This window comes from Notamacropus eugenii, chromosome 2 (assembly GCF_028372415.1).
Source record: "Notamacropus eugenii isolate mMacEug1 chromosome 2, mMacEug1.pri_v2, whole genome shotgun sequence".
Classification (NCBI taxonomy): Eukaryota; Metazoa; Chordata; class Mammalia; order Diprotodontia; family Macropodidae; genus Notamacropus; species Notamacropus eugenii.
Genome location: NC_092873.1, coordinates 17810040 through 17828850, shown reverse-complemented (window position 1 = coordinate 17828850; position 18811 = coordinate 17810040). Strand labels below are relative to the sequence as shown.

Sequence of the window (18811 nt, the reverse complement as noted above, 5' to 3'; positions counted from 1 at the left end):
GGACCTGGGGCCAGCTGGACTTTTGGTCATGATCTTTGACCTTCCCCTCTCCCAGCTGCTGAGTCTGTTGGAGCCGAGGACCTGTCCGAAGACGTGGAACCTGATGCAGTGGAGCTCCGCCGCCGCCGCCTGCAGAAGCTGGGATCCCCTGCTTCTCATTGACTGCCCAACCTCATCCTACTCCCCAACCTTGTGTTTTGACTGTGGTGCCCTTGTGCGCGGGTGAGAGAAGTGGATCCCACCGCCAAGTGCTGTCTCCCCTCTCACCAGGCTTTGGAAAAGAATGTGAGGTTTTGCCCTCCCACTCACGCCACTTGGGAGCTCCTGTATCCAAGCCATGTGGCTTGGGCTATTTCCTTGCCCACTGGAGTGGGCTGGAGGCCTGATGGGTCTCCTCCTTCCTCACCCTTCCCCCACCCCTTGCAGCCTCCCTTAACTCTAGGCAGAGTTGGGGCTGTTGAGGTTGTTGAGAACCTAGTTTTCTGTTCTATTTACTGCTCCTCCATCTGGGGGGCCTGAGAGAAGGGTGGACACTCTGAAGATACTCCCTCAGGAGCAGGAAAGGCCAACTTGAAGTGGAGGGAGTATCGCGTATTCCCAACAGTATTAGCTCTAGCTCCCAGGGGCTCAAGGTGAGCGCGCCTTCAATGGGCCCCACCTCTAGCAGTCCCTTTGTAGTGATAGTAGTGCCCCATTGCCCAGTCGCACTCCCGTCCATGTCTTACAGGTGACTGTGTCTCAGGAAAGTGAGTGGCAGGCGTAGGCTGCCCCAGGTAGCCTGCTGTGGCTAGTGGGCACCTATGGGGCCCCAGGGCTGCTCCTTGGGACTTCTTCCCCTCAAAGTGACATGATGGGATATTGGAAGCACCTGCTTCTCTGGTTTAAGGAGGCTGAGCCTTTCTGCAGCCAAAAGCTCATTTTTCTTATCCCCTGGCTGGGACAGAAGGAGGCCAGCCTCTAAACCAACCACAGTCTCATGCAGGGAAGCATTCTCAGCTTTCTGAAACTTCTTGATTGGGGGAGGTGGGATTTCTTGTTGCTGTCTTTTGGTTAAAACCCAACCCCAAAGCTTATTTCAAATGTAAACAGCACCCATCCCAGCAGGGAGGAGAGGAAAAATGGCTCATGGTTTCTCCAGGTTAAAGATGGTTCTGCGGTGGGGGGGGAGGGGAATAAAGCCAGGACTAGGCCTTGCCTCACCCATGCCCCCCTCTTTCCTCTGTTTCCCTTTGTTTTTTGTGTTAAAAAAGTTGCTGGAGACAGTTTCAGATTATTTAATTTGTAAATATTGTACAAATTTTAATAGCTTAAATTGTATATACGGCCAAAACAAAAACTTGCATTAAAGTTGGTGCCAGGTTGACATGGTACCCCTCCCCCTAGGCATCAGTGATGCTTCATCTTTACTTTGTGCCTGGCTTGCCTTCCTAATGATGCAGCTGGGTCAGGATCCGTTTTCTCACTCATTCCTAGTTCAGAACCCAGGGAGGTGGCCACCCCCTTGACCAAGGCCTTTGCCATCTCAACACTGGCTACATGATAAATTCTTCATTTCTGGGAAACTTCCCTGAAATATTCCCAACTGGGGGTGGGGAGTTAGTTGTTAAGAGTAATTCTAACAAGCCCCTTCGGTTCAAAGTCCCCTTGGAGACTCCCAGCCACAAATGGGGAGCAGGGGGATGCTGCTGGGCCTTCGACACAGGTCTGTCTCAGCATCCCTCCAGGGACGGGAACAAGCCTATGGGACCTGGTTTGCCTTCTGACCATCAGAAGCCCTTCTCCATAAGCCAGGCCTTTAGCTGTTGATCAAAGTAACCCTTGATACGCAGGGTTCCAGTCACCTCATTGACCTGTGTCACGGGTGTTTTCCCTATCAGCGGGCTCAGGAATTCTTCCACATCTTTCTGCAGGGCCTAGGGGGCAGAGAGAAACCAATCAGGTCCAGCACTTGCCCTCTGCCAGCTACTGCTCCATAGCCCATATTTTCCAGCCCTTGGCCCAAGACCCCCCCCCACTTACCCAAATGTTCCCCTCCACCTTTCGAATCAGAGTCATTTGACGGTTGCCATGTGTGAGTTCAGTGTAGACAGGGACATTGTGCATCCGGGAGCGACGAATGAAGTAGGGGAGTTTTGGTGGGGGGTCTGTGACAGAGAAACCAGTGTGCATTTAGCTGAGGTTCCCCAGTCCACAGATGTCTTAGTGCCTGACTGCTTATCAAAAAGGTGAGAGCTGTCCTGGGTCCTGCTTTGAGGAAAGTCTTCCTTAGAGCAGAGCTGAGCATGCACAGGCCTTCACATCTGGGCTCACGTCAGCCAAGCCAGGCACTATGTTAAGCCCCAGAAGATGTTCCCCCCAACTTTTATCTTCAGAGACAAAACCAGGAGCATCATGGACCCTGTGGTACAAAGGGTAGTCTTCCCCTGCAGCTCCCCCACCCCCTCGCTTTCATCTCCTGGATTTGGATGAATTTCCTGGGCTTGTGGGTAGGGTCTGTAGGGTCAAAGCATACAGTAATGCCGAGCCTCTTCACTGGGTGACCAGAGATGGATTTCTGGAGGCTCAAGAATTTCCATGGGATTGATTTCGATAGACCTGCCTTTGTAATCCTATGTTTTCACTCTGTACATTTAAAACATTTTTTTAGGGAGCTCACAGGTTTCACCAGACCACACAAGGGGTTTAGGATCCCTCCTATGTCTCCTCTACCAAGGAGTGTTCATGAGGCCAGATGGACATGGGACATCCTTGGGCTTAGACGATGTCTCTTCTCCAGGGTGACAGGAGCTCAAAACAGGCAAACCACATGCAATGAGCTGATCTTTACTGTAGGGTTTGGCTCACAGTTCTGAGGCCCACCAGAAAGGGCTCTGGGTTCAGATTCTGGCTCCTGCTCCCTGTGTGACCTTTGAACAAGCCTGCAGGTTTCCTTTTTTTGTCTTGGAAGTGAAGAGATGGTAAGAGATTTCTCCTGGGGTCTCTTTGCACCAAAAAAACCCAACTTTCATCCTGCAAGCCCTTCTCTGCTAGAAGCAAGCCCCACAGCCCAATTCCCTCCTTGCTCACCTTTTGGAGGCTGCCAGCCACTCGGTGTGGGGTAACTCTGGTGCCTGGGGGGCTCTGGGATGCCAGCAGGAGGGATGAGGCGCTCCACAAATTTGTATTCTTCTGTGGACTCCACAATTCCAGGGTAGGCAGACGGCTCCTGGGTCTGGCTCTGAGACAGAGACATCAATCATCCCAGCGCCCACCTGATGCCCAGCACAGGGACTCCAAGGCAGCAAGGTTGAAAAGCAGGAACTCCTCAGCTTGGGACCTGAAGCCTCCAAAACAGACTTTCAACTGACTTTTTCAATCTCATCTAAGGAAACTAAGCCATTCATTTCTCCTCCCTCCTTAGGAAATACTGTCAGGGGCTCACTTTATTCATCTGTAAAAAGGGAAGATCAGACTAGCTGGCCTTCAGTGTCTTTTCTGTGAGAGTCCAATGTGGGTGCACCTTCTACCTACCTCGAAGGCCTACACCTCCCTCGAATCCCACATGCCTGAGGCTGCCTTGGAGGAAGAACTGACTTTGTGGTCTAGTCACTCAGACAAGAATCACTCACTTAGTTAGCACCTGCTGCATGCAAGGAACCTGGCTCAGCTCTAGAACAGATCCACAGATCAATTTCAGTCCCTAATGAACAAACCGTTCCCAATAGAACTGCAGCCTATTAAAGATCATCCGAAAAACAGCTCTAAACCACAACTGACAAAAGAGATGCAAGTCAAAGATTTTGCCTCACATGTAACAAATCAGCAGAAATGACCCCAAAATGCTAACAATGTTGTTGTGGCTGAGGTACCTCGAGCCAATCATCCTGGAGGCATGTTAAAAAGTGCCCAGAATAAGGGTTCTCACTGCCAGGGACAGCCCTGAAAGCCCCAGTAGCACCAAAATAGCCAGACCACCTTTTAGAGTGGCCAAGTAACAAGGGAGGGAGGGAAGATGTGCGAGACTTGGAGGATGCCGAGGGGAAGATGCCACGAGAACAGAAACCTGAGTAACAACACAAGAAACCATGCTGTATAATTGGGGGAACCAGGCTTGGTCCCTGGAAAGGAAAAGCCTCCCCCCACCCCCACTGCCAGTCAGTTTAGTTTCAGTGACTTTTGATGAATCCCAGTTTTCTCCCTTATTTTCTAATGGTTGTGACCAGAGGTAGCAAACAAGAGGAAGGCTCAGTTTCTCCAGGCTCATGGCCTCAGGCCTGGACCCCGGCAGGGGCCTCCCTAGCCCGGGCTCACTCGGCCAAGGACCCACCAAGCCTGCGCAGCCTGGAGGGCATCTGGAGGCAGGGAACCCCGGGGAGTCTGGGTCAGCTCCTCACCGGCCTCTCCTCCAGGCCCTGCTCCTGACTCCCCAGATTTCTTTACCCGTCACTCCCCTGGAAGACCTTCCTCTCCCGAGGCTTCTCACCTGGAAGATCTGGCCATTCGGAGGACCCCTTTCTCGGGGTCGGCGCCTCCATGTCACTGATGGCCGGCGGAGTCCCCAGCACTGGGCCGGGCCCCAGGGGCACAGACTCAATGGGGGGTGGTCCCTCGGCCTCTGACATCGCTACGGTGATTGGGTAAGGGTCGGAGGGTGGCGGCGCGGCCCGCCCGCCTCGAGGACGCACACCCCCCCACCCCCACCTCCCGGCTTGGCCCCTCGAGGTGGGTCCCGGGAAACTCCACGCGAGACCCCGCGGCAGCGCCCCCAGGGCCCCGACACTGGGTAGGGGGCAGCCCCTTGTTTCACAAAGCGGGAAACCGAGGCCGGGGGGGTCCTGGACCCCCAAAGTCGGCCGCAGCCAGGCAGCAATTATTAGGTGCCTACTGCGTGCCGGGTGTGCTGGAAAGAGGACCCGGTAAGGGTTCAAGCGCGGCTGCACCGCGGTTCCCCGGCGTGATCTCGGCCTTTGTGGGTCTCGGGGGTCCTTTCCAGAGCCGACATGCTAAGGGTCAGGGGTCAGCAGGCCCGGGCCTCTCAGGGCCTCAGATTCCCCACTTGAACCTCGGGGCCCGAGAAGAGGCTCTGACGCTCGGGGCTGAAAACGACGCTTAGAGATCAGACTGCTCGACAGGGTTCCCTCCCCCCAGACACAGGCGAGGCCGCGTTCACCTGCCAGCGGAGTCCGCAGGCCGGGCGTCCTCGCCGCCCGCCAGCCCTCAGCCCGGCACGCAGGTACGATACAACCACCGCTGCCGCCATACCGCAGCACCCTTCAGCCTGGGTAAGGACTTCCGCCTCCTCTCTAGCCCCGCCCACTGCCCTCCTCGCGCAGGCGCCGAAGCACGCGGAGCCGGGCCCTGCCTCCCTTTCCCTCGGGTCAACCCCGGCTCGAACGCGCGACTTCCTCCGCCCTTCCTTCTTACGATCGCTCCGATTGGCTAAAGGGGACGTGCGCGTCCCTTACGCAATCACGCCGACGGCGTGTTGCGACTAACGTGCGCGCGCTCGCCTCCGCCCTCTCTTTCTGGGCTCCATCTTCTCCGCGACGGAAGCAGGACTAGCGCGTCCGAGGTAAGTGCGCGACCCCAGGCCAGGGAAGCGGGGAGGCCGAGGCACGAGGCGTCCCCCGAGTCCAGGGCGGGGCGGTCATCCGGCCCGGCCCTTCCCCGGCCAGGCCTCAGCCCTTCTTCCCTCCCCGGGCCTGTGCCCGTTCGAGCGCCGCTCGCCCCCGCCCCGGGCCTCAGCCCCGCTTCTGTGCCCCCACAGTCGCCGCTATGCAGCTGTTCGTCCGCGCGCAGGCGCTGCACACCCTCGAGGTGACCGGGCAGGAGGCCGTCGCCCAGATCAAGGTAAGCGAGGCCGGGCCGCCGCGCTGGGGGGAGGCAGGGAGGGATGGATCCTCCCAGGCCGCGGGCGGCCCCGAGCCCGGTGGTTCTCTGTCTTCCAGGCCCATGTGGCGTCCCTGGAGGGCATCGCCCCCGAGGACCAGGTCCTGCTTCTAGGGGGCTCGCCGCTGGAAGATGAAGCCATCTTGGGCCAGTGCGGGGTGCAGCCCCTGTGCACCCTGGAAGTGGCCGGCCGGATGCTAGGAGGTAAGGGACTGGCTTTTGAGCCTCCGTGCGGACCTGGCCGGGAGGCATCGTTGCCCCGTCTAACAGAGATGACGTGGATCTGCCCGCGGTCACACCTCGCTGTCCGCCCAGCTCCTTCTTGAGCGGTGATTGATTTAGAGTCGTTACTTTTACAAAGCAAGTGATAGCGTCTGGTTCTGTTTATTTCGTTCTGCAAGTCACCGTGTGACCTGGGGGACGCTGGCCCAGAACGGGCTGCGGCGCATCAGAGAAGCTGCTGTGCTCTCAGCAAAGAAGGCATGGTGCACAGATTTAGAGAATTCACCCCAAATGTGCACATGGGCCATTTGTGCCCGACCTGTGCCGGAGCCTTCCAAGCTTGTATCGGTCTGGTCAGATATAATGAAATTTGCCGCTGGCATAGTGATGTCATTTCGGTCCTGGGCGCAACCGACCAACCTACTTCACTCTGCATCAGTTCTAAGTTCTGAATCCATTTTTAACTTCTTAAAGCATAGTAGCATTGTGTTACATTCACGTCCCATAGATTTGTTCAGCCATGCCTCGCTTCTAGGGCATTGCCACCACGAAAAGCTACTTTGGATCATTTTTGTATAAAAAGGTCTCTTTATATCATCGTATCTAGGCTTAGTATAGATCTCTTTGGGCCAAAGGGCTTGCATTTGCGGGGCATAACTAACCCTAAATGAATTGTTTTCCAGTTTGGCTGGACCAACTCACAGGTCCATTGTGCCTCTTCTCCCATCACCCTTCAATTTTGCCCCTCTGATGAATGTAAGGTAGAACCTCAGAGGGGCTTTACTTTGCATTTTAATTATTGGTGATGTGGGGAAAGTTTTTAGTTTGAATTCCTTGAGATTTGCCTGCCCATAACTTTTGACACTTTACCAGTTGGAGTATGGTTCTTAATGTTGTGAATTTGTATCAGTTCCTTATATAGCTTGGTAATAAGGCCTTTGTTAATGAGGCTTTTTGCAGATTCCCTCTCACCCCCCCAGTTAATTGCTTCCTCTCATTTATGTAATCCAATTTGTGCGTTTTATCTTCACTTAACCTCTTTATTCCTTGTTTGATCGTGACCCTTCCCTGAAGGTAATTTCTCTTGTTCCTCACATTTGTGATTCAATCCTTTGTTTCTAAGGCAGGTATTATTTGTACCCTATCTTGATGGAATTTAAGCAAATACTACCTACACTTTAATTCCAGCAGATGCTCATCTTTGCAGCATTGAGGTCCTTAATGTGCTGATATTTACCCCTCTAGTCCGAGTGGTACTTTCTGCCTCCTCAGAGTACTTTCTGCCCTTGATCAGTTTATCATGCAGTGGTTCATGGCATTCACTTGACCACATGAACAATTCCCATGAACCCAATTCAAGGGTTTGTTTTAGTGACTTTTTTCTCTTTGGAGGCCTCAAAAACAGTAGTGGGGAAATAGGTGCTTTTTGGAGCTTTGAACTATAGGCTAGTTTCTTCCCAGAATCTGCTGTTTTCCCATTGGACTGCTTGTTGACCCTGTGAACGCTTAAAAGTAATACTATATGTAATTCTCATGATTTATATTTGTCTCATTTCACCCCTCAGGTAAAGTCCACGGCTCTCTGGCCCGAGCTGGAAAAGTGAGGGGTCAGACTCCCAAGGTGAGCCAGGGTCTGGGTGGTGCTATTTGATGGTGGGGTGGAGGAGGGGCCTCTGCTTCTTTTTAATTTGCCTTATCCCTTTTACATTTTCTGTCTTTACAAGACTAAGCTTTGGGAGAACAGGGCATGATGAATGGATGAAGCCTTTATTGCTTGCTTTGTACAAAGCATAGTCAAACAGTCCCTGTTCTCCTGACTCGCGTGCAAATGGTGCAAAGTGAACATACATCAGCCAGTGCTCCAATATCCATCACGTCCACACAACAAGTATTTGCATGCCTGGCCTACCTAACATGTCTTGTTTCTAGGTGGCCAAACAGGAGAAGAAGAAGAAGAAGACTGGGCGAGCTAAGAGGAGGATGCAGTACAACCGACGTTTTGTCAACGTAGTGCCCACCTTTGGCAAGAAGAAGGGCCCCAATGCCAACTCCTAATCCCCTGGTACTTTGTCCCCAATAAAGTCGCTACGACTGTACTGAGACTCAGAACTGATTTTGGGGGAAATGGTGTTTACAGTCCTTGAAGAGAAGTGGGGTAAAGCAAAAAAACCAGGGCACCACCAAATAGAATTGGGGGCAGGGGATCTGGAATTGGAGGAATTGACTGAGAAAGCTGACCTAAATTTTCCCTCTGGGTTTGGTAACTTCCTGATGCCTGTGCTTCTGCGCTCATTCTCTGCCAGTTTTTGACTGATCAGTTGAAACTGAATGAAACAAAGAAATTGGAGCCCTTTTCTGCACAACTCTGATCCCGTATCAGATGTTGCCCATGACAACTCAGAAGCATCCATCTAAACTTCTAATTTCTGAAGTAATAAGTTTGTTATACGCTTCAACAAGGAAAAAACTTTTGCCAATCCTAAATAGGGAAGTGGGGGCAGCTATTAGTGTGGAGTTGTGCTGGGCATGAGTTGGGTAGGATTGGTTTCGCTCCTTCATCCAGGCAGGAAAAAAGGTTGGGAATCATTCCTTCCCTGGGCTGACTTGTAAAGTGAGTTTCACAAAAGGATGCTGGATCCATTTAATCTGCTCCGGGGTTTGGTGGAAGGCTGGAGTTTAAATTTAATCCATTTAGGCATGACCCTGGACCGTCCTGTTATTTAGCTCTATTGCTTTGTCAGTAAAGGTCCAGATCCTGGCCTCTTGGACCCACACCTCAGCAGGCCTGGAGCAACTGAAGGCTGACAGGAATAAATCCTTCAAAGGTTTATAAAAATTGGCAAGTGCGATAGGGTGGGGGAGCTGTTACCTGAAAAGCATGAGTGTTTTAATGGACTGCAAGCAACATGGGATAGTTTCTGATAATAGCCACCAAGAAAGCTTGGTATCAACTGCAGGACTTGAGTCCCACTGACCTCTGCTTTGGTCCCCACCGCCCTGTTCAGTTCTGGATGGACAAATGAACAGGCTACTAGGAGGCTGAAGGTTACAGATGCCTAAATACAACTGGCCGCCCTTGGGTAGCAGAGAACTGGAAATAGGATTGGTGCTCATAGAGGCATCTGCTCAGTAACTCTTCAGGACTGTTTGGGTTTTCTTGGGAGAGATGTTCGAGGGTTTGCTATTTCTCCAGCTCATTTTACAGATGAGGACACTGAGGCAGAGTTGAGTGACTTCTCCAGGGCCACCGCTAGTGAACCAAGGTCCTTTCCGACTCCAGGGCCAGCTGGCCTGCACCACTTACCCACCCCTTAAATGAACATAAAAATCCTGAGAAACAAAGGTCGCTTCGTAAATGAGGCCTGAAAAGTCAGGAAAGCAATTATTGTGATTAAGGCCACAAGAGCGGGTGGGCAGGCCGAGGGCCGCCGGCGCTCCCAGAGGCGCCCGGGCTCTGTTAGTGATGGGAACGTGCCAAGAAGGGGAGAGGGGGCGGGGAATGTCTGCACGCAGGGCCAGGAAGAGAATTGGGATTGTGCGGCTACATACGGGGGGCCTGGCCTTTCCCACCCCGCGAGGAACCCAGTGGTGCCAGGCTCGCGGAAGCCGACGCCGCTAAAGGTTCAGCAGTAAATAGATGCCCCTGTTCTACGCCCGCTCGCAGAACCCGGCATGCTGTTCGGCCCCGCCCACCAAGCTTCGAGAGCCAATCGGAGCGCGGTGGAAGCTCGGAGGCGGGGACTCCTACGACAGCCCCGTTAGGAGCCGCCCCGGCGGAAGTGCCTTGAGGCTGGGCGGAAAACGGGAGGCCGCACTTCCGGGCCCCGCGAAGGCCGTTACTATGGAGCCCGCGGGGCCGTGCGGTCAGTGTCCCCCAGGCGAAGCGAGGCCAGCGCGCTACACCTGCCCCCGCTGCAATGTGCCCTACTGCTCGCTGCCCTGCTACCGGGCGCATGGGGCCTGCGCCGAGGCCTTCTACCGGGACCAGGTGCTGGGCGAGCTCCGCGGCCGCACTGCCTCGCCCAGCCGCCTGGCGGGCGCCCTACGCCGGCTGCGGCAGCAGCGCGAAGCCGAGGCGCCGGAGGAGCGCCAGGACCTGGGGGGCCTGTGGGAGCGTCTGCAGCCCGCCGAGAAGGCGGCCTTCGAGCGGCTCCTGAACCGGGGCGAGGCCGGGCGGCTGCTGCCTCCGTGGAGGCCGTGGTGGTGGCGCGGCGGAGCGCGGGCGCCGCTGCTGGAGGAGCTGCGCGTGCGCGAGGAAGGCGCCGACGAGCCCGCGCCTGAACCCGCCCCCGAGTCCCAGGACGGGCTCGAGCTCGCGGCCGCGCCGCCGCCGGTGCCCAGCGCCATCCCCGTCTTGGCGCGGCTCAGCGGCGGCCGCGCGCCCTCGCCCCTGCTGCGCTTCCAGCTGCCCAACGTGCTCTTTGCCTACGCGCATGCGCAAGGCCTCTACCACGGCGGCCTCGACGATGACCCCGCGCTTCTGTTGGACGTGTGTTCTACGGTGCTGGGCGTGGCCGGCGCGCTCGGCGCCCGCCAGGCCTTCCGCTCCACGCGCGAGGCGTTGCACGCGGCCGCGCACGCGTTGAGGGCTGGCGCGCACCCGCCAGGGCCGCTGGGCGCGCGGGGCGCTATGCGCGAGGCCGCGCGCCTCCTGCTGGGCGAGAGCGCGCAGCTCGGCAAGCAGAAGGGCTACACCCTGGCGGCACTGGCGCAGCTGGCGCGCGCGTTTGGGCGCGCGCGCAACCTCGTGCCCGCGGGCGAGCAGCGGGAGCGCCTCTACAGAGCGCGCAAGAAGTGCCAGTACCTGCTGGCGTGGACCAACGAGCACGAGGACGCGCTCACGCCACTGGCCTTGGACTGTGCTCAGGAGTACCGCGCCGAGGATCAGGAGGCGGGCCAAGTGGAGGCCCTGAGTGCGGAGCTGGAACGCCTGTGGGGGGGCCCGCGCCCCCCGGCCCCAAGGACCCTGATCCAGGAGCTGGCCTGAGGGCAGCTGACCACCCTCCCCCGCCCCCGCCCCCACCCCCCAATAAAGCCAATTTGACACCGACCCCGCCTCCTGGACTGGCTGTCTGCCTGTCCTGCCCCCCACACCCCTCAATAAAGCCGCCTGGTCACCGACCCCGCCTCCTGTCTCTGTCCTGCCCCGCCTCCCCCTCCTGCCAGGGTGCGGGGAATGACCACTGGACTTGGGACAGGTCCTTCAGCAGAGCTGTATTCAGAGGCTCCCCAGCCCCCCTGCCCTCGGCTTCTGGGAGGAACCTCAGTCATTCACGAGTCAGTACAGTGCCTCCTCCATCAGAGGGTCCTCTGCCCTAAGACATCACCGGGATGGAAGGGGCAGGATACAGGGGGGCTTTTCTTCCAGGTGATTGAAACCCACCCCTTTATTTAAAAACTGGCCACTGCCCTGGAAGGGGAGCAGAGGACAGGTACGTCCCTCCCTGTTCATGCGGTGGGCTGCTCAGTAGACGTAGGGTACTATACGGTAGGGCACCCTGGCACAGTATTCCCGCCAGGCCAGGCCGTACTTCTGGAGACACTGGCGTTCATCCCGGTCCTCCCGGTGCACCAGTAAGATGGTGAAGTAGACAACATAGAAGTAGGGAAGCAGGTGTGTTACCCCTGCCGGAGGAGGGGACACCCCATCACTTTCTGGACTAGGAGTCCATCACCCTGCCCCATTCAGTGACCCCAGCCCCTCTCACCCGGCTTCCTCAGTTGCCAAATGGAATCAAGAGCCTGAGGCCTCTCCCCCTGCCCTGTGACCACAACAGAGCAGGGGCGTGGTGGGCTCTGCTCCCAGTGTGCCCATCTCACCCTGACCCTTCTCATAACAGCCAACTCACCGCAGGGCAGGGACCAGGCCAGAGCCATAATGAGGTCTCCAAGGTAATTGGGATGACGGACCATACCCCACCACCCTGATACCAGTAGGCGCCGCCCAGTAGCTGTGGGGATGGTCTCAAGGCCTGGGGTAGATGACAGGAACCAAAAATCAAACAGGCAGAAGGCCAAACTGATCTGGCAGACTCATGTCCCTGGGTCCCAGCTCACCAGCCACACTGGGGTCAGAAGGGTCCCTCCGGAAGGTATTTTTCTGTGTGTTGGCCCCACGAAAGATAAAGTAGCCAATCGCTGTGGGAGACAGGTCAGATTTGAACAGATCTGTGATGAGTCTTCTTTGCTCCTGGCCCAGCACTCTCCAAGGCACTATCCTGTCCCCTGTTCCATGCCCTCTCCCTTGCCCATGCCCAACTAGACCATGAGATGTCAGGGTTAGAAGGAACCTTAGACATTTCCAACACTTTCCTCATACAGCTGAAGACTCTAAGGCCCAAAGAGAAGTAACTTGACCAAGCCCCCATGGTTAGCAGAAGTGGGATTAGAATCCAGGTCCCCAATTCCTCTAGCACCTTCCCCATTAACTAACCAAATAGCAGACAAATGGCCCCAGCCACAGGCAACTCCAAAGACTGGGGATGATTCAGAAGGAACTGGGCTTGAAGACTGTAGATGAAGGGGACCCAGGCCAGGTCCCCAAAAGCCAGCATGAAGCCAAAGCCATCATGGATGATGTCCATGGTGGTGAGAACTGCCTCCTGTTAAGAATAGTTGTCAGACCCCGAGAAAACAATTCCCCTCTTCTCCCTCCACCCCTATATACCCTGTACCTCCCCATACTCCCCAATCCTCCTTCCCCAATAGTTGTCTCCACCCACCTCCCAGGGTTGCTAAGAGAATCAAATGGGATTATATTTATTTTGATGACATCATCTCTGCCTTTGAGTTCCTCCCTTTAGGGCCCAGATTATGCTGGTCTCCATTGTCCTCACCTCATTCCAGAGAGCATCCACCACATAGAGAAGCTGAAAACCATTGACCAGTCCCATGGCTAGGGAAGGCTGGCCTCCCTGGCGTTCAGCCTCCCGAAGCAGCAGGGCCAGGTTGATGAGCGCCTAAAGCAGAGAAGAGGGCTCAGCTTGGGTTGGAGCTGCCCTGCCATAGTCTACTGCCTGTAGTGGAGTTGGCCCACACTTCTGTGGACCCTGAGAACCTGGTTGGAGCAACCTAGACTCAATCCAAGGGCATCAGGAAAGAATCTGGCAGCCAAAGCCCAGAGCCTGGAAGAGCTGAGCTCAAATCCAGCCTCAGCCCCTTGAAAGCTGCAGGACCCTGGGCAAGTGATACAACCATTGTCTGCCTCCATTTCTTTAACTGAAATGGGATAACAGTGCCCATTTCCCAGGGTTGTGAGGATTAAATGAGAGAGCATTTGTAAAGTGCTGGCCACAGAATAGGCCTAGGGAAATAGCGGCCAGTATTATCATCACTATATCATTCTGATTGTCTTGTTAAAGTCCTGAGCCCCTGGACCCAAGCTGAGCTGCTACTCAGGCTTTTTCTCTCCTTTTCACTGGCCTCTTTCTCCCTCCCTTCCACCCCCCCACCTCTGTCCCTCCTCCCAAAATCCAGTCTTGGCAGGATGGAACATCTGAACTTGATCAGGTCGGAGGCACAAATAATAAATTGGGAGATCTAGGACAAAGGGCACATGGCAGAGATCCCTGTGATCTGAGAACAGCTAATGAAAATGTGTCATTGAGTCATTTTTCAGTCGTGTCTGACTCTGGTAATGCCATTTGGGGTTTTCTTGACAAAGACACTAGAGCGGTTTGCCATTTTCTTCTCCAACTCATTTTACAGATGAGGAAACTGAGGCAAACAGGGTGAAGTGATTTGCCCAGGGTCACACAGCTAGTGATGGCTGAGGCCAGATTTGAACCCAGGAAGACACGAGGCTTCCTGACTCCAGGTCTGGCACTTTACCCACTGCAGTGCCACCTAGTTGCCCCAGTGAAAATTTCTCAGCCCTATAACATGCCCAGGTTTATTCCCACATTTAAAGCTTTGGTGTCAGCCTGAGCCCAGTAATCTGCCAAGCCTCTGGCCCGGAGCTAGCCCTTACCCAACCAATCATCCCTGGACGCAGCTCACAAAAATACTTGAGGTCAAAGGATCCAAATCGGGGGTTCAGTTCTCGACCAAGGAAGAAGTCATAGATAATGTTACCTAGAACAGGAAAGCAGGTAGTCATGAAGGCAAGGTGTTTACTCGGTACCTGTTCCAGACCCTGCCAAGGGTCTAGCTCAGTCTAGCTCTGTGCCTTCCATCTACCTGGAAATCACTTTGGTCTCACCTGAATTCCCCCCAGGGGCAAGGGCTGAGGGGGACACTGTGAAGGACTTGAGGTAGAGGAAGATGCTGAGGATGAAGGCTATAGCAGTGGCTGCTGAAGCCAGAGGCAGGAGCAACTCTGAGAGGTTCCCAAGGGGCAGACCCCCTGCCAGCCCCAGCCCCACCAGCAGAGCTGTCAGGCCCAGGCACCGAAACCCTGGAAAAGAAAGCCTGGGGACTCAGACTCAGGACATGAGCCTAACCCACTCAGGAAGCCCATTCCTAGCTCCCCCCACCCCCAAATCCAGGGACCTGGCCTCCACTGCTCTTAGGGGTCTGGGTAGGACACCTAAGGCTGAATGAGAGGTGTGATGTGTGGGCAGCATCTCAGACAGGATCTGCACCTATGAGGGGTGATCCCCATGCTGGGGTTCAGGCGTTGGTATAAGTCAAGGATTGGTTTCCCCTCCTGGTTCCACCTTGGGGAGGCAATGGAGGCAGGGAAGGGAGGCAATGGAGGCAGGGAAGGCTGGGCCTATACTCCCCCCAACCCCCTTTCCCTAGCACAGACTGCAGCATGGCCTAGGCAAAGATATGGCATGGGGAGTGAGTCTAGTTAGGAGGTAGATTGGCACCATTAATTGGATACTGCAGGTGGCTCTTGTCCTTCAGCATCATTCCCTTAGACACCTGCAGAGGACAGAAAGTGCTCTGAGGACCCTGGCTCCCCAATTCCCGATCTGCCTGACCCAACTCCTGCTGGGCTCTGCCCTTTACCTTGCCCATGGGCAGCAGGTACAGTGTGGCCTGCAGCCCCAGCCAGAGCAGCAGCAGCAGCAGGGCCTGAGAACTCCAGAAGGCAGAGAACGGGGGTAGCTCAGAGGGCAGGCTGAGCAGGCTGCAGGGGCCCGAGTGGCAGGTGAGGAGAAGGTGAAAGAGCACCACTGGGAGAAGTAGCAGCATGGCAGCCGTCCCTGTGGGAGAAGCAGCTTCAGCAGCTTCCCACCCATACCACCTCTCTCCTGCCAGCACAGTGCTTTACCCAGGGCCCCCCAAACTCCAGCTCCAGCAATCTAGCCCTGCCCAGGAGACCCACCCACCCCCAGCAACTGACCCGCCTCCTTACCAAGGGACGCCCCTCCCAAACTCCAGCTGCAGACCCTAGTCGGCCTCCCCCAGGCTCCCCCATAAGCACACACCCGTCGTCCCCTCCCCCATCCTCCGCCAAAAGTCCAGTTCTAGAGCTACCGGGCTCTCCCAGCCCTCCGATCCTTACCCAATCCCTTGCCCCCCGCCAAAACTCCAGCTGCAGAAATCTTGCCCGGCCCAGGAGACCCACCCACCACCAGCAGCTGACCCGCCTTCTTACAGAGGGACACCCCCCCCCCACAAAACTCCAGCTGCAGAGCCTTGCCCAGCTCCCCCAGCAGGTCCGATGCTTACCGAGGGGCCCCCCAAATTCGAGTTCGTCTGGGCGCGGGGAAGTCTGCTGATGAGCCATGGTTCTGGATCCGGGCCTGAGATAGAAACAAAGGGCCCCTGGCTGAGGGAACCAGAGGGCGCGGACGGGGCAGGCTCAGGACAGTTGACGGGCAGCCCGTAGGAGAGCTGCCCCAGCCGCTGCTGGCCAGGGGCACCGATGGGGTAGTGACGGGGGCAGAGGTTCCTCCCGCCTCCCAGCCCCTGCTCAGCCCAGCCTGGCCACCCTCCTCCCACCTCCCGGGCTCCAATCCTCGGATCTCCGATCATTCGCCAGCCAATCCTCGTCCTATGAGGGCGGAGGCAGGGCCGGGCTCGGGAACCTGGCGGCCCGACCATCCGACTGGGATTGGCAAGGCTGGACAGCGCCCCCGCCCCCAGGCCCGCCCCGCACCTGCTCCTGCCGGTCCGCCGCCTTCTCTCCGCGGTCTCCCCACCTGCGTGCCCCCTCTGGACGATCCAGGCTGGCTATCCGGCCCGTTCGGCCCGCGCGGAGCACAGCCAAGCCAAGATGCTCCTTCCCCGCCCTGGAAAGGCAGCCGGGCCGGGGCAGAGCGGCCTGGGACGCAGGAAGGAGACATTTAATCCTGGCCTTGGTACCGCCCGTAGACCCCCTCCGCTCTCCCCGGCCCAGGCTGCTCCTCTGTAAGGCGGCAGCGTGGTGGACAGAGCCGAAAGTCTGAAGAGCCGGTGACTTGCTGTGTGGCTCTGGGCAAGTCACCTCCCCCTGCCTCAGTTTCCTCATCTGTAAAATGAGGTAAAAACAGCGCCTCCTTCCCGGGACTGTCGCGAGGATCAAAGGAGAGAATAATTGGGACCATTGCGGCGGCTGCTGGGGAGTCTGCCAGCCTCTTCCCACTCCGGTCTTTCCTCCTCCCAGCCACCAAAGGAAATATTCTGAAAGGGAAGTCCTGTTCTTGGCACTCTCCTCCTCGACTCCAGCCCTATGGCCAACCACAAAATCCTCCACTTGGCATTCAGAGCCCTTCCTAACCGCCCCTCCTCACTCCCCCACAGGGACTCTTTTCTGTTCAGTTACCCCTGGCTCCTGGCACTGCTACCAACAAGACCCTCTGCTCTGGGCACTCTCACCGGCTGTCCCCAGGCCTGGGCAGGTTCTCTCCCTCCTCCTCCATGACTACTGAGCTCCTTGGCTTCCTTTAAGACCCAGCTAAAATTCCACCTTCTATAGGAAGCCTTCCCCAGCCCCTTTTCCTTGCAGTCTGCCCTCTGTTCATTATCTACAGAGTTTGCTTTGTATAGAGTTATTTCATGTTTTCTCCCTCACGAGCTTAAGAATTCCTTGAAGGTAGGGACTGTCTTTTTGTATCCCTAGTGCTTAGGACAGTACCTGACACATAGTAGGCACTTAATGTTTATTATTTGATTAAAACGGGCATAATAATATTGACTTCACAAGGTCACACTACTAATAATAGATAGCATTTTCATAATGCTTTAAGATTGCAAAGCATTTTCCTTGCATAGGTTGTCAGATAAAAGCACTATAGGAATGCTTTCAATCGTGATTATTGGACTTGGAGTTCAGTAAGACTTGGGTTCGAATTCTGGCTCTGACTCTGTGTGACCCTGGGTGAGTCACATGTTCTCTCCAAGCCTCAGTTTTCTTATGTCCGCTGCAGGAAGTGTTTGGTTCTTGCCCCTATCCCTACCCTTGGTGAGCACCTAGTAGAGTCTCCTGGATGTTGGGTTCAGTCCATTTGGCTTTCCAGAACCCAGAGTTGACACCTCCCCATGGAGAGGCCCTGGATGGATTCCTAGAGGAAAAGGCTGGAGAATAAAGAGTATATGTCACTGGCACTGTGCCCAGCACACAGTAGGGGCTTAATGAACGTTTGTTGACTTAAAAGCTGCCCTTTCTGACCTCTAAAGAGGCATCATCACCAAAATTAATTTAGACCCTTCATATTCCCAGCCTCTTCTGTATTCCAGCAAATGAGAGCTGCTGCTCTTTTCTTCCCCAGACACCATGAGGAACAGAAAGCAAAGACAAGGAAGCAATTCTCAATTCCCACAAGGAGACCCCTCCACCCACTTCCAACCACAGCTCTGGTGGCGCTTCCCCCCCATAGCAGCAGTCACCCTCGTAGGAGAGGTGACAAACAAACGATACCATTTGTTGTCTATTTAATTCGATTTTTCTCCCTTTAGAGTTTAAGTTCCTAGAGGGCAAAAACTATTGTCTTTTTATTGTCAGGACTTACCAGTAACCACAGGCACTGGACACCACATGCACTGATCTCCCTCTCTCTCTTTCTCTCTCTCTCTCACACACACACACACACACTCAAACAGGGATTAACGCACAGGAGACACGTGGGCACCGAGGAATCTTTCTTGAATTAGCTTTCTTATTGGGGCAGCACCATTGATTTGTTAGAGCAAAGGTCAAAATGAAAAGACAGAAGAGGGACTGTATATAGAGGTTAGAGATGTAGTTCAATTAGGGTTAGGAAGGTGGTATAGTGTAGCACAATGATGGTGCCAAACTGACCTATTCAGTGGCAGTAATGGACAAAATATTGAAAATAAAGGAAAAGACATGGACATGGCTGATCCTCTCCCTTACCAAGCTGCACCAGCACCAAGCAAGCAGTCCAGAAACCACTCAATCTTCTTTCCAAGTGGAGAGAGATGGCCGCCAAGGTCAACATCGCCTCATAAAGCAGAGGGAAAGAGCAGAAAGCTTGCCTGGGGACCCAAGAGAGCCAGACAATTCCAAGATCACTCCATGATGAAATCTCAGGCTTCCTTATACTGGTGTCCTCCCCGAGATCTCCCCAATTTCCCCAGGATGTGTCATTTGCACCTATTAGATCGAGTCCTGTTTTTGCCCTTTCCTGTTGCCAGCGTTTAGCCTAGCACCCAGCACACAGTAGGTACTTAATGCCTGCTGTTGACAGAATCCAGCAGCTGGATCCAGAGTGTGGGACATGAGGAGACCAGCTCAGTTGCCTTTGAGAAAGCTTACAGCACTTTTCCTCCTTCCCAAAACAAAAACTCATTAAAAAACCCACCACTGATTTTCCTGGGACATTCCCCA

General features: G+C 55.2%; 5 protein-coding genes across 10 annotated transcripts in view; 3 read left to right on the top strand and 2 right to left on the bottom strand.

Moving 5' to 3' along the window:
• The window catches only part of SYVN1 (synoviolin 1), a 47128-nt gene extending 45744 nt beyond the window's left edge, over window positions 1–1384 (top strand). For all 5 annotated transcript variants that reach the window (XM_072639060.1, XM_072639058.1, XM_072639057.1 and 2 more), the window contains one exon: window positions 56–1384. In XM_072639060.1, coding sequence (XP_072495161.1) covers window positions 56–162 — 107 coding nt within the window. In that variant the 3' untranslated portion in view covers window positions 163–1384. The remainder of the gene's footprint in view (window positions 1–55) is intronic.
• On the bottom strand, window positions 1260–5301 carry MRPL49 (mitochondrial ribosomal protein L49). Of its 2 annotated transcripts, none has more exons than XM_072639116.1 (4): window positions 5150–5301; window positions 3067–3217; window positions 2020–2144; window positions 1260–1913 (listed from the first exon to the last, which is right to left on the bottom strand). In XM_072639116.1, the coding sequence occupies exons 1-4, from the start codon at window positions 5237–5239 to the stop codon at window positions 1767–1769; spliced, it is 513 nt and encodes a 170-aa protein (XP_072495217.1). In that variant the 5' UTR covers window positions 5240–5301; the 3' UTR covers window positions 1260–1766. The 2 variants fall into 2 exon arrangements, with proteins under 2 accessions (XP_072495217.1, XP_072495219.1); XM_072639118.1 differs by having other exon boundaries at window positions 3067–3316; window positions 5150–5268.
• Window positions 5302–5319: 18 nt separating this feature from the next.
• Window positions 5320–8186, top strand: FAU (FAU ubiquitin like and ribosomal protein S30 fusion). Its single transcript, XM_072639119.1, has 5 exons — window positions 5320–5551; window positions 5747–5829; window positions 5928–6072; window positions 7656–7711; window positions 8020–8186. The coding sequence occupies exons 2-5, from the start codon at window positions 5755–5757 to the stop codon at window positions 8143–8145; spliced, it is 402 nt and encodes a 133-aa protein (XP_072495220.1). The 5' UTR covers window positions 5320–5551; window positions 5747–5754; the 3' UTR covers window positions 8146–8186.
• Window positions 8187–9802: 1616 nt separating this feature from the next.
• Window positions 9803–11211, top strand: ZNHIT2 (zinc finger HIT-type containing 2). The gene has a single exon (XM_072639067.1). The coding sequence runs from the start codon at window positions 9932–9934 to the stop codon at window positions 11075–11077; it is 1146 nt and encodes a 381-aa protein (XP_072495168.1). The 5' UTR covers window positions 9803–9931; the 3' UTR covers window positions 11078–11211.
• A 78-nt stretch (window positions 11212–11289) lies between these two features.
• On the bottom strand, window positions 11290–15962 carry TM7SF2 (transmembrane 7 superfamily member 2). Its single transcript, XM_072639074.1, has 10 exons — window positions 15712–15962; window positions 15046–15242; window positions 14904–14958; window positions 14291–14485; window positions 14060–14163; window positions 12927–13049; window positions 12524–12692; window positions 12148–12228; window positions 11940–12062; window positions 11290–11715 (listed from the first exon to the last, which is right to left on the bottom strand). The coding sequence occupies exons 1-10, from the start codon at window positions 15767–15769 to the stop codon at window positions 11555–11557; spliced, it is 1266 nt and encodes a 421-aa protein (XP_072495175.1). The 5' UTR covers window positions 15770–15962; the 3' UTR covers window positions 11290–11554.
• Between the last annotated feature and the right edge of the window lie 2849 nt (window positions 15963–18811).

Bases quoted from the DNA above. Each gene is read 5' to 3' on its own strand.
- MRPL49 (XM_072639116.1), bottom strand. From the start codon at position 5,239: ATGGCGGCAGCGGTGGTTGTATCGTACCTGCGTGCCGGGCTGAGGGCT. The intron at 2,145-3,066 runs GTGAGCAAGGAG...TCTCTGTCACAG, and splicing joins TGGCTGGCAGCCTCCAAAAG to ACCCCCCACCAAAACTCCCC. The intron at 1,914-2,019 runs GTAAGTGGGGGG...TCTGCCCCCTAG, and splicing joins AGGTGGAGGGGAACATTTGG to GCCCTGCAGAAAGATGTGGA.
- FAU (XM_072639119.1), top strand. From the start codon at position 5,755: ATGCAGCTGTTCGTCCGCGCGCAGGCGCTGCACACCCTCGAGGTGACC. The intron at 5,830-5,927 runs GTAAGCGAGGCC...TCTGTCTTCCAG, and splicing joins AGGCCGTCGCCCAGATCAAG to GCCCATGTGGCGTCCCTGGA. The intron at 6,073-7,655 runs GTAAGGGACTGG...TTCACCCCTCAG, and splicing joins GGCCGGCCGGATGCTAGGAG to GTAAAGTCCACGGCTCTCTG.
- ZNHIT2 (XM_072639067.1), top strand. From the start codon at position 9,932: ATGGAGCCCGCGGGGCCGTGCGGTCAGTGTCCCCCAGGCGAAGCGAGG.
- TM7SF2 (XM_072639074.1), bottom strand. From the start codon at position 15,769: ATGGCTCATCAGCAGACTTCCCCGCGCCCAGACGAACTCGAATTTGGG. The intron at 14,959-15,045 runs GTAAAGGGCAGA...TGTCCTCTGCAG, and splicing joins ACCTGCTGCCCATGGGCAAG to GTGTCTAAGGGAATGATGCT. The intron at 14,164-14,290 runs GTGAGACCAAAG...TTCCTGTTCTAG, and splicing joins TGCCCCTGGGGGGAATTCAG to GTAACATTATCTATGACTTC.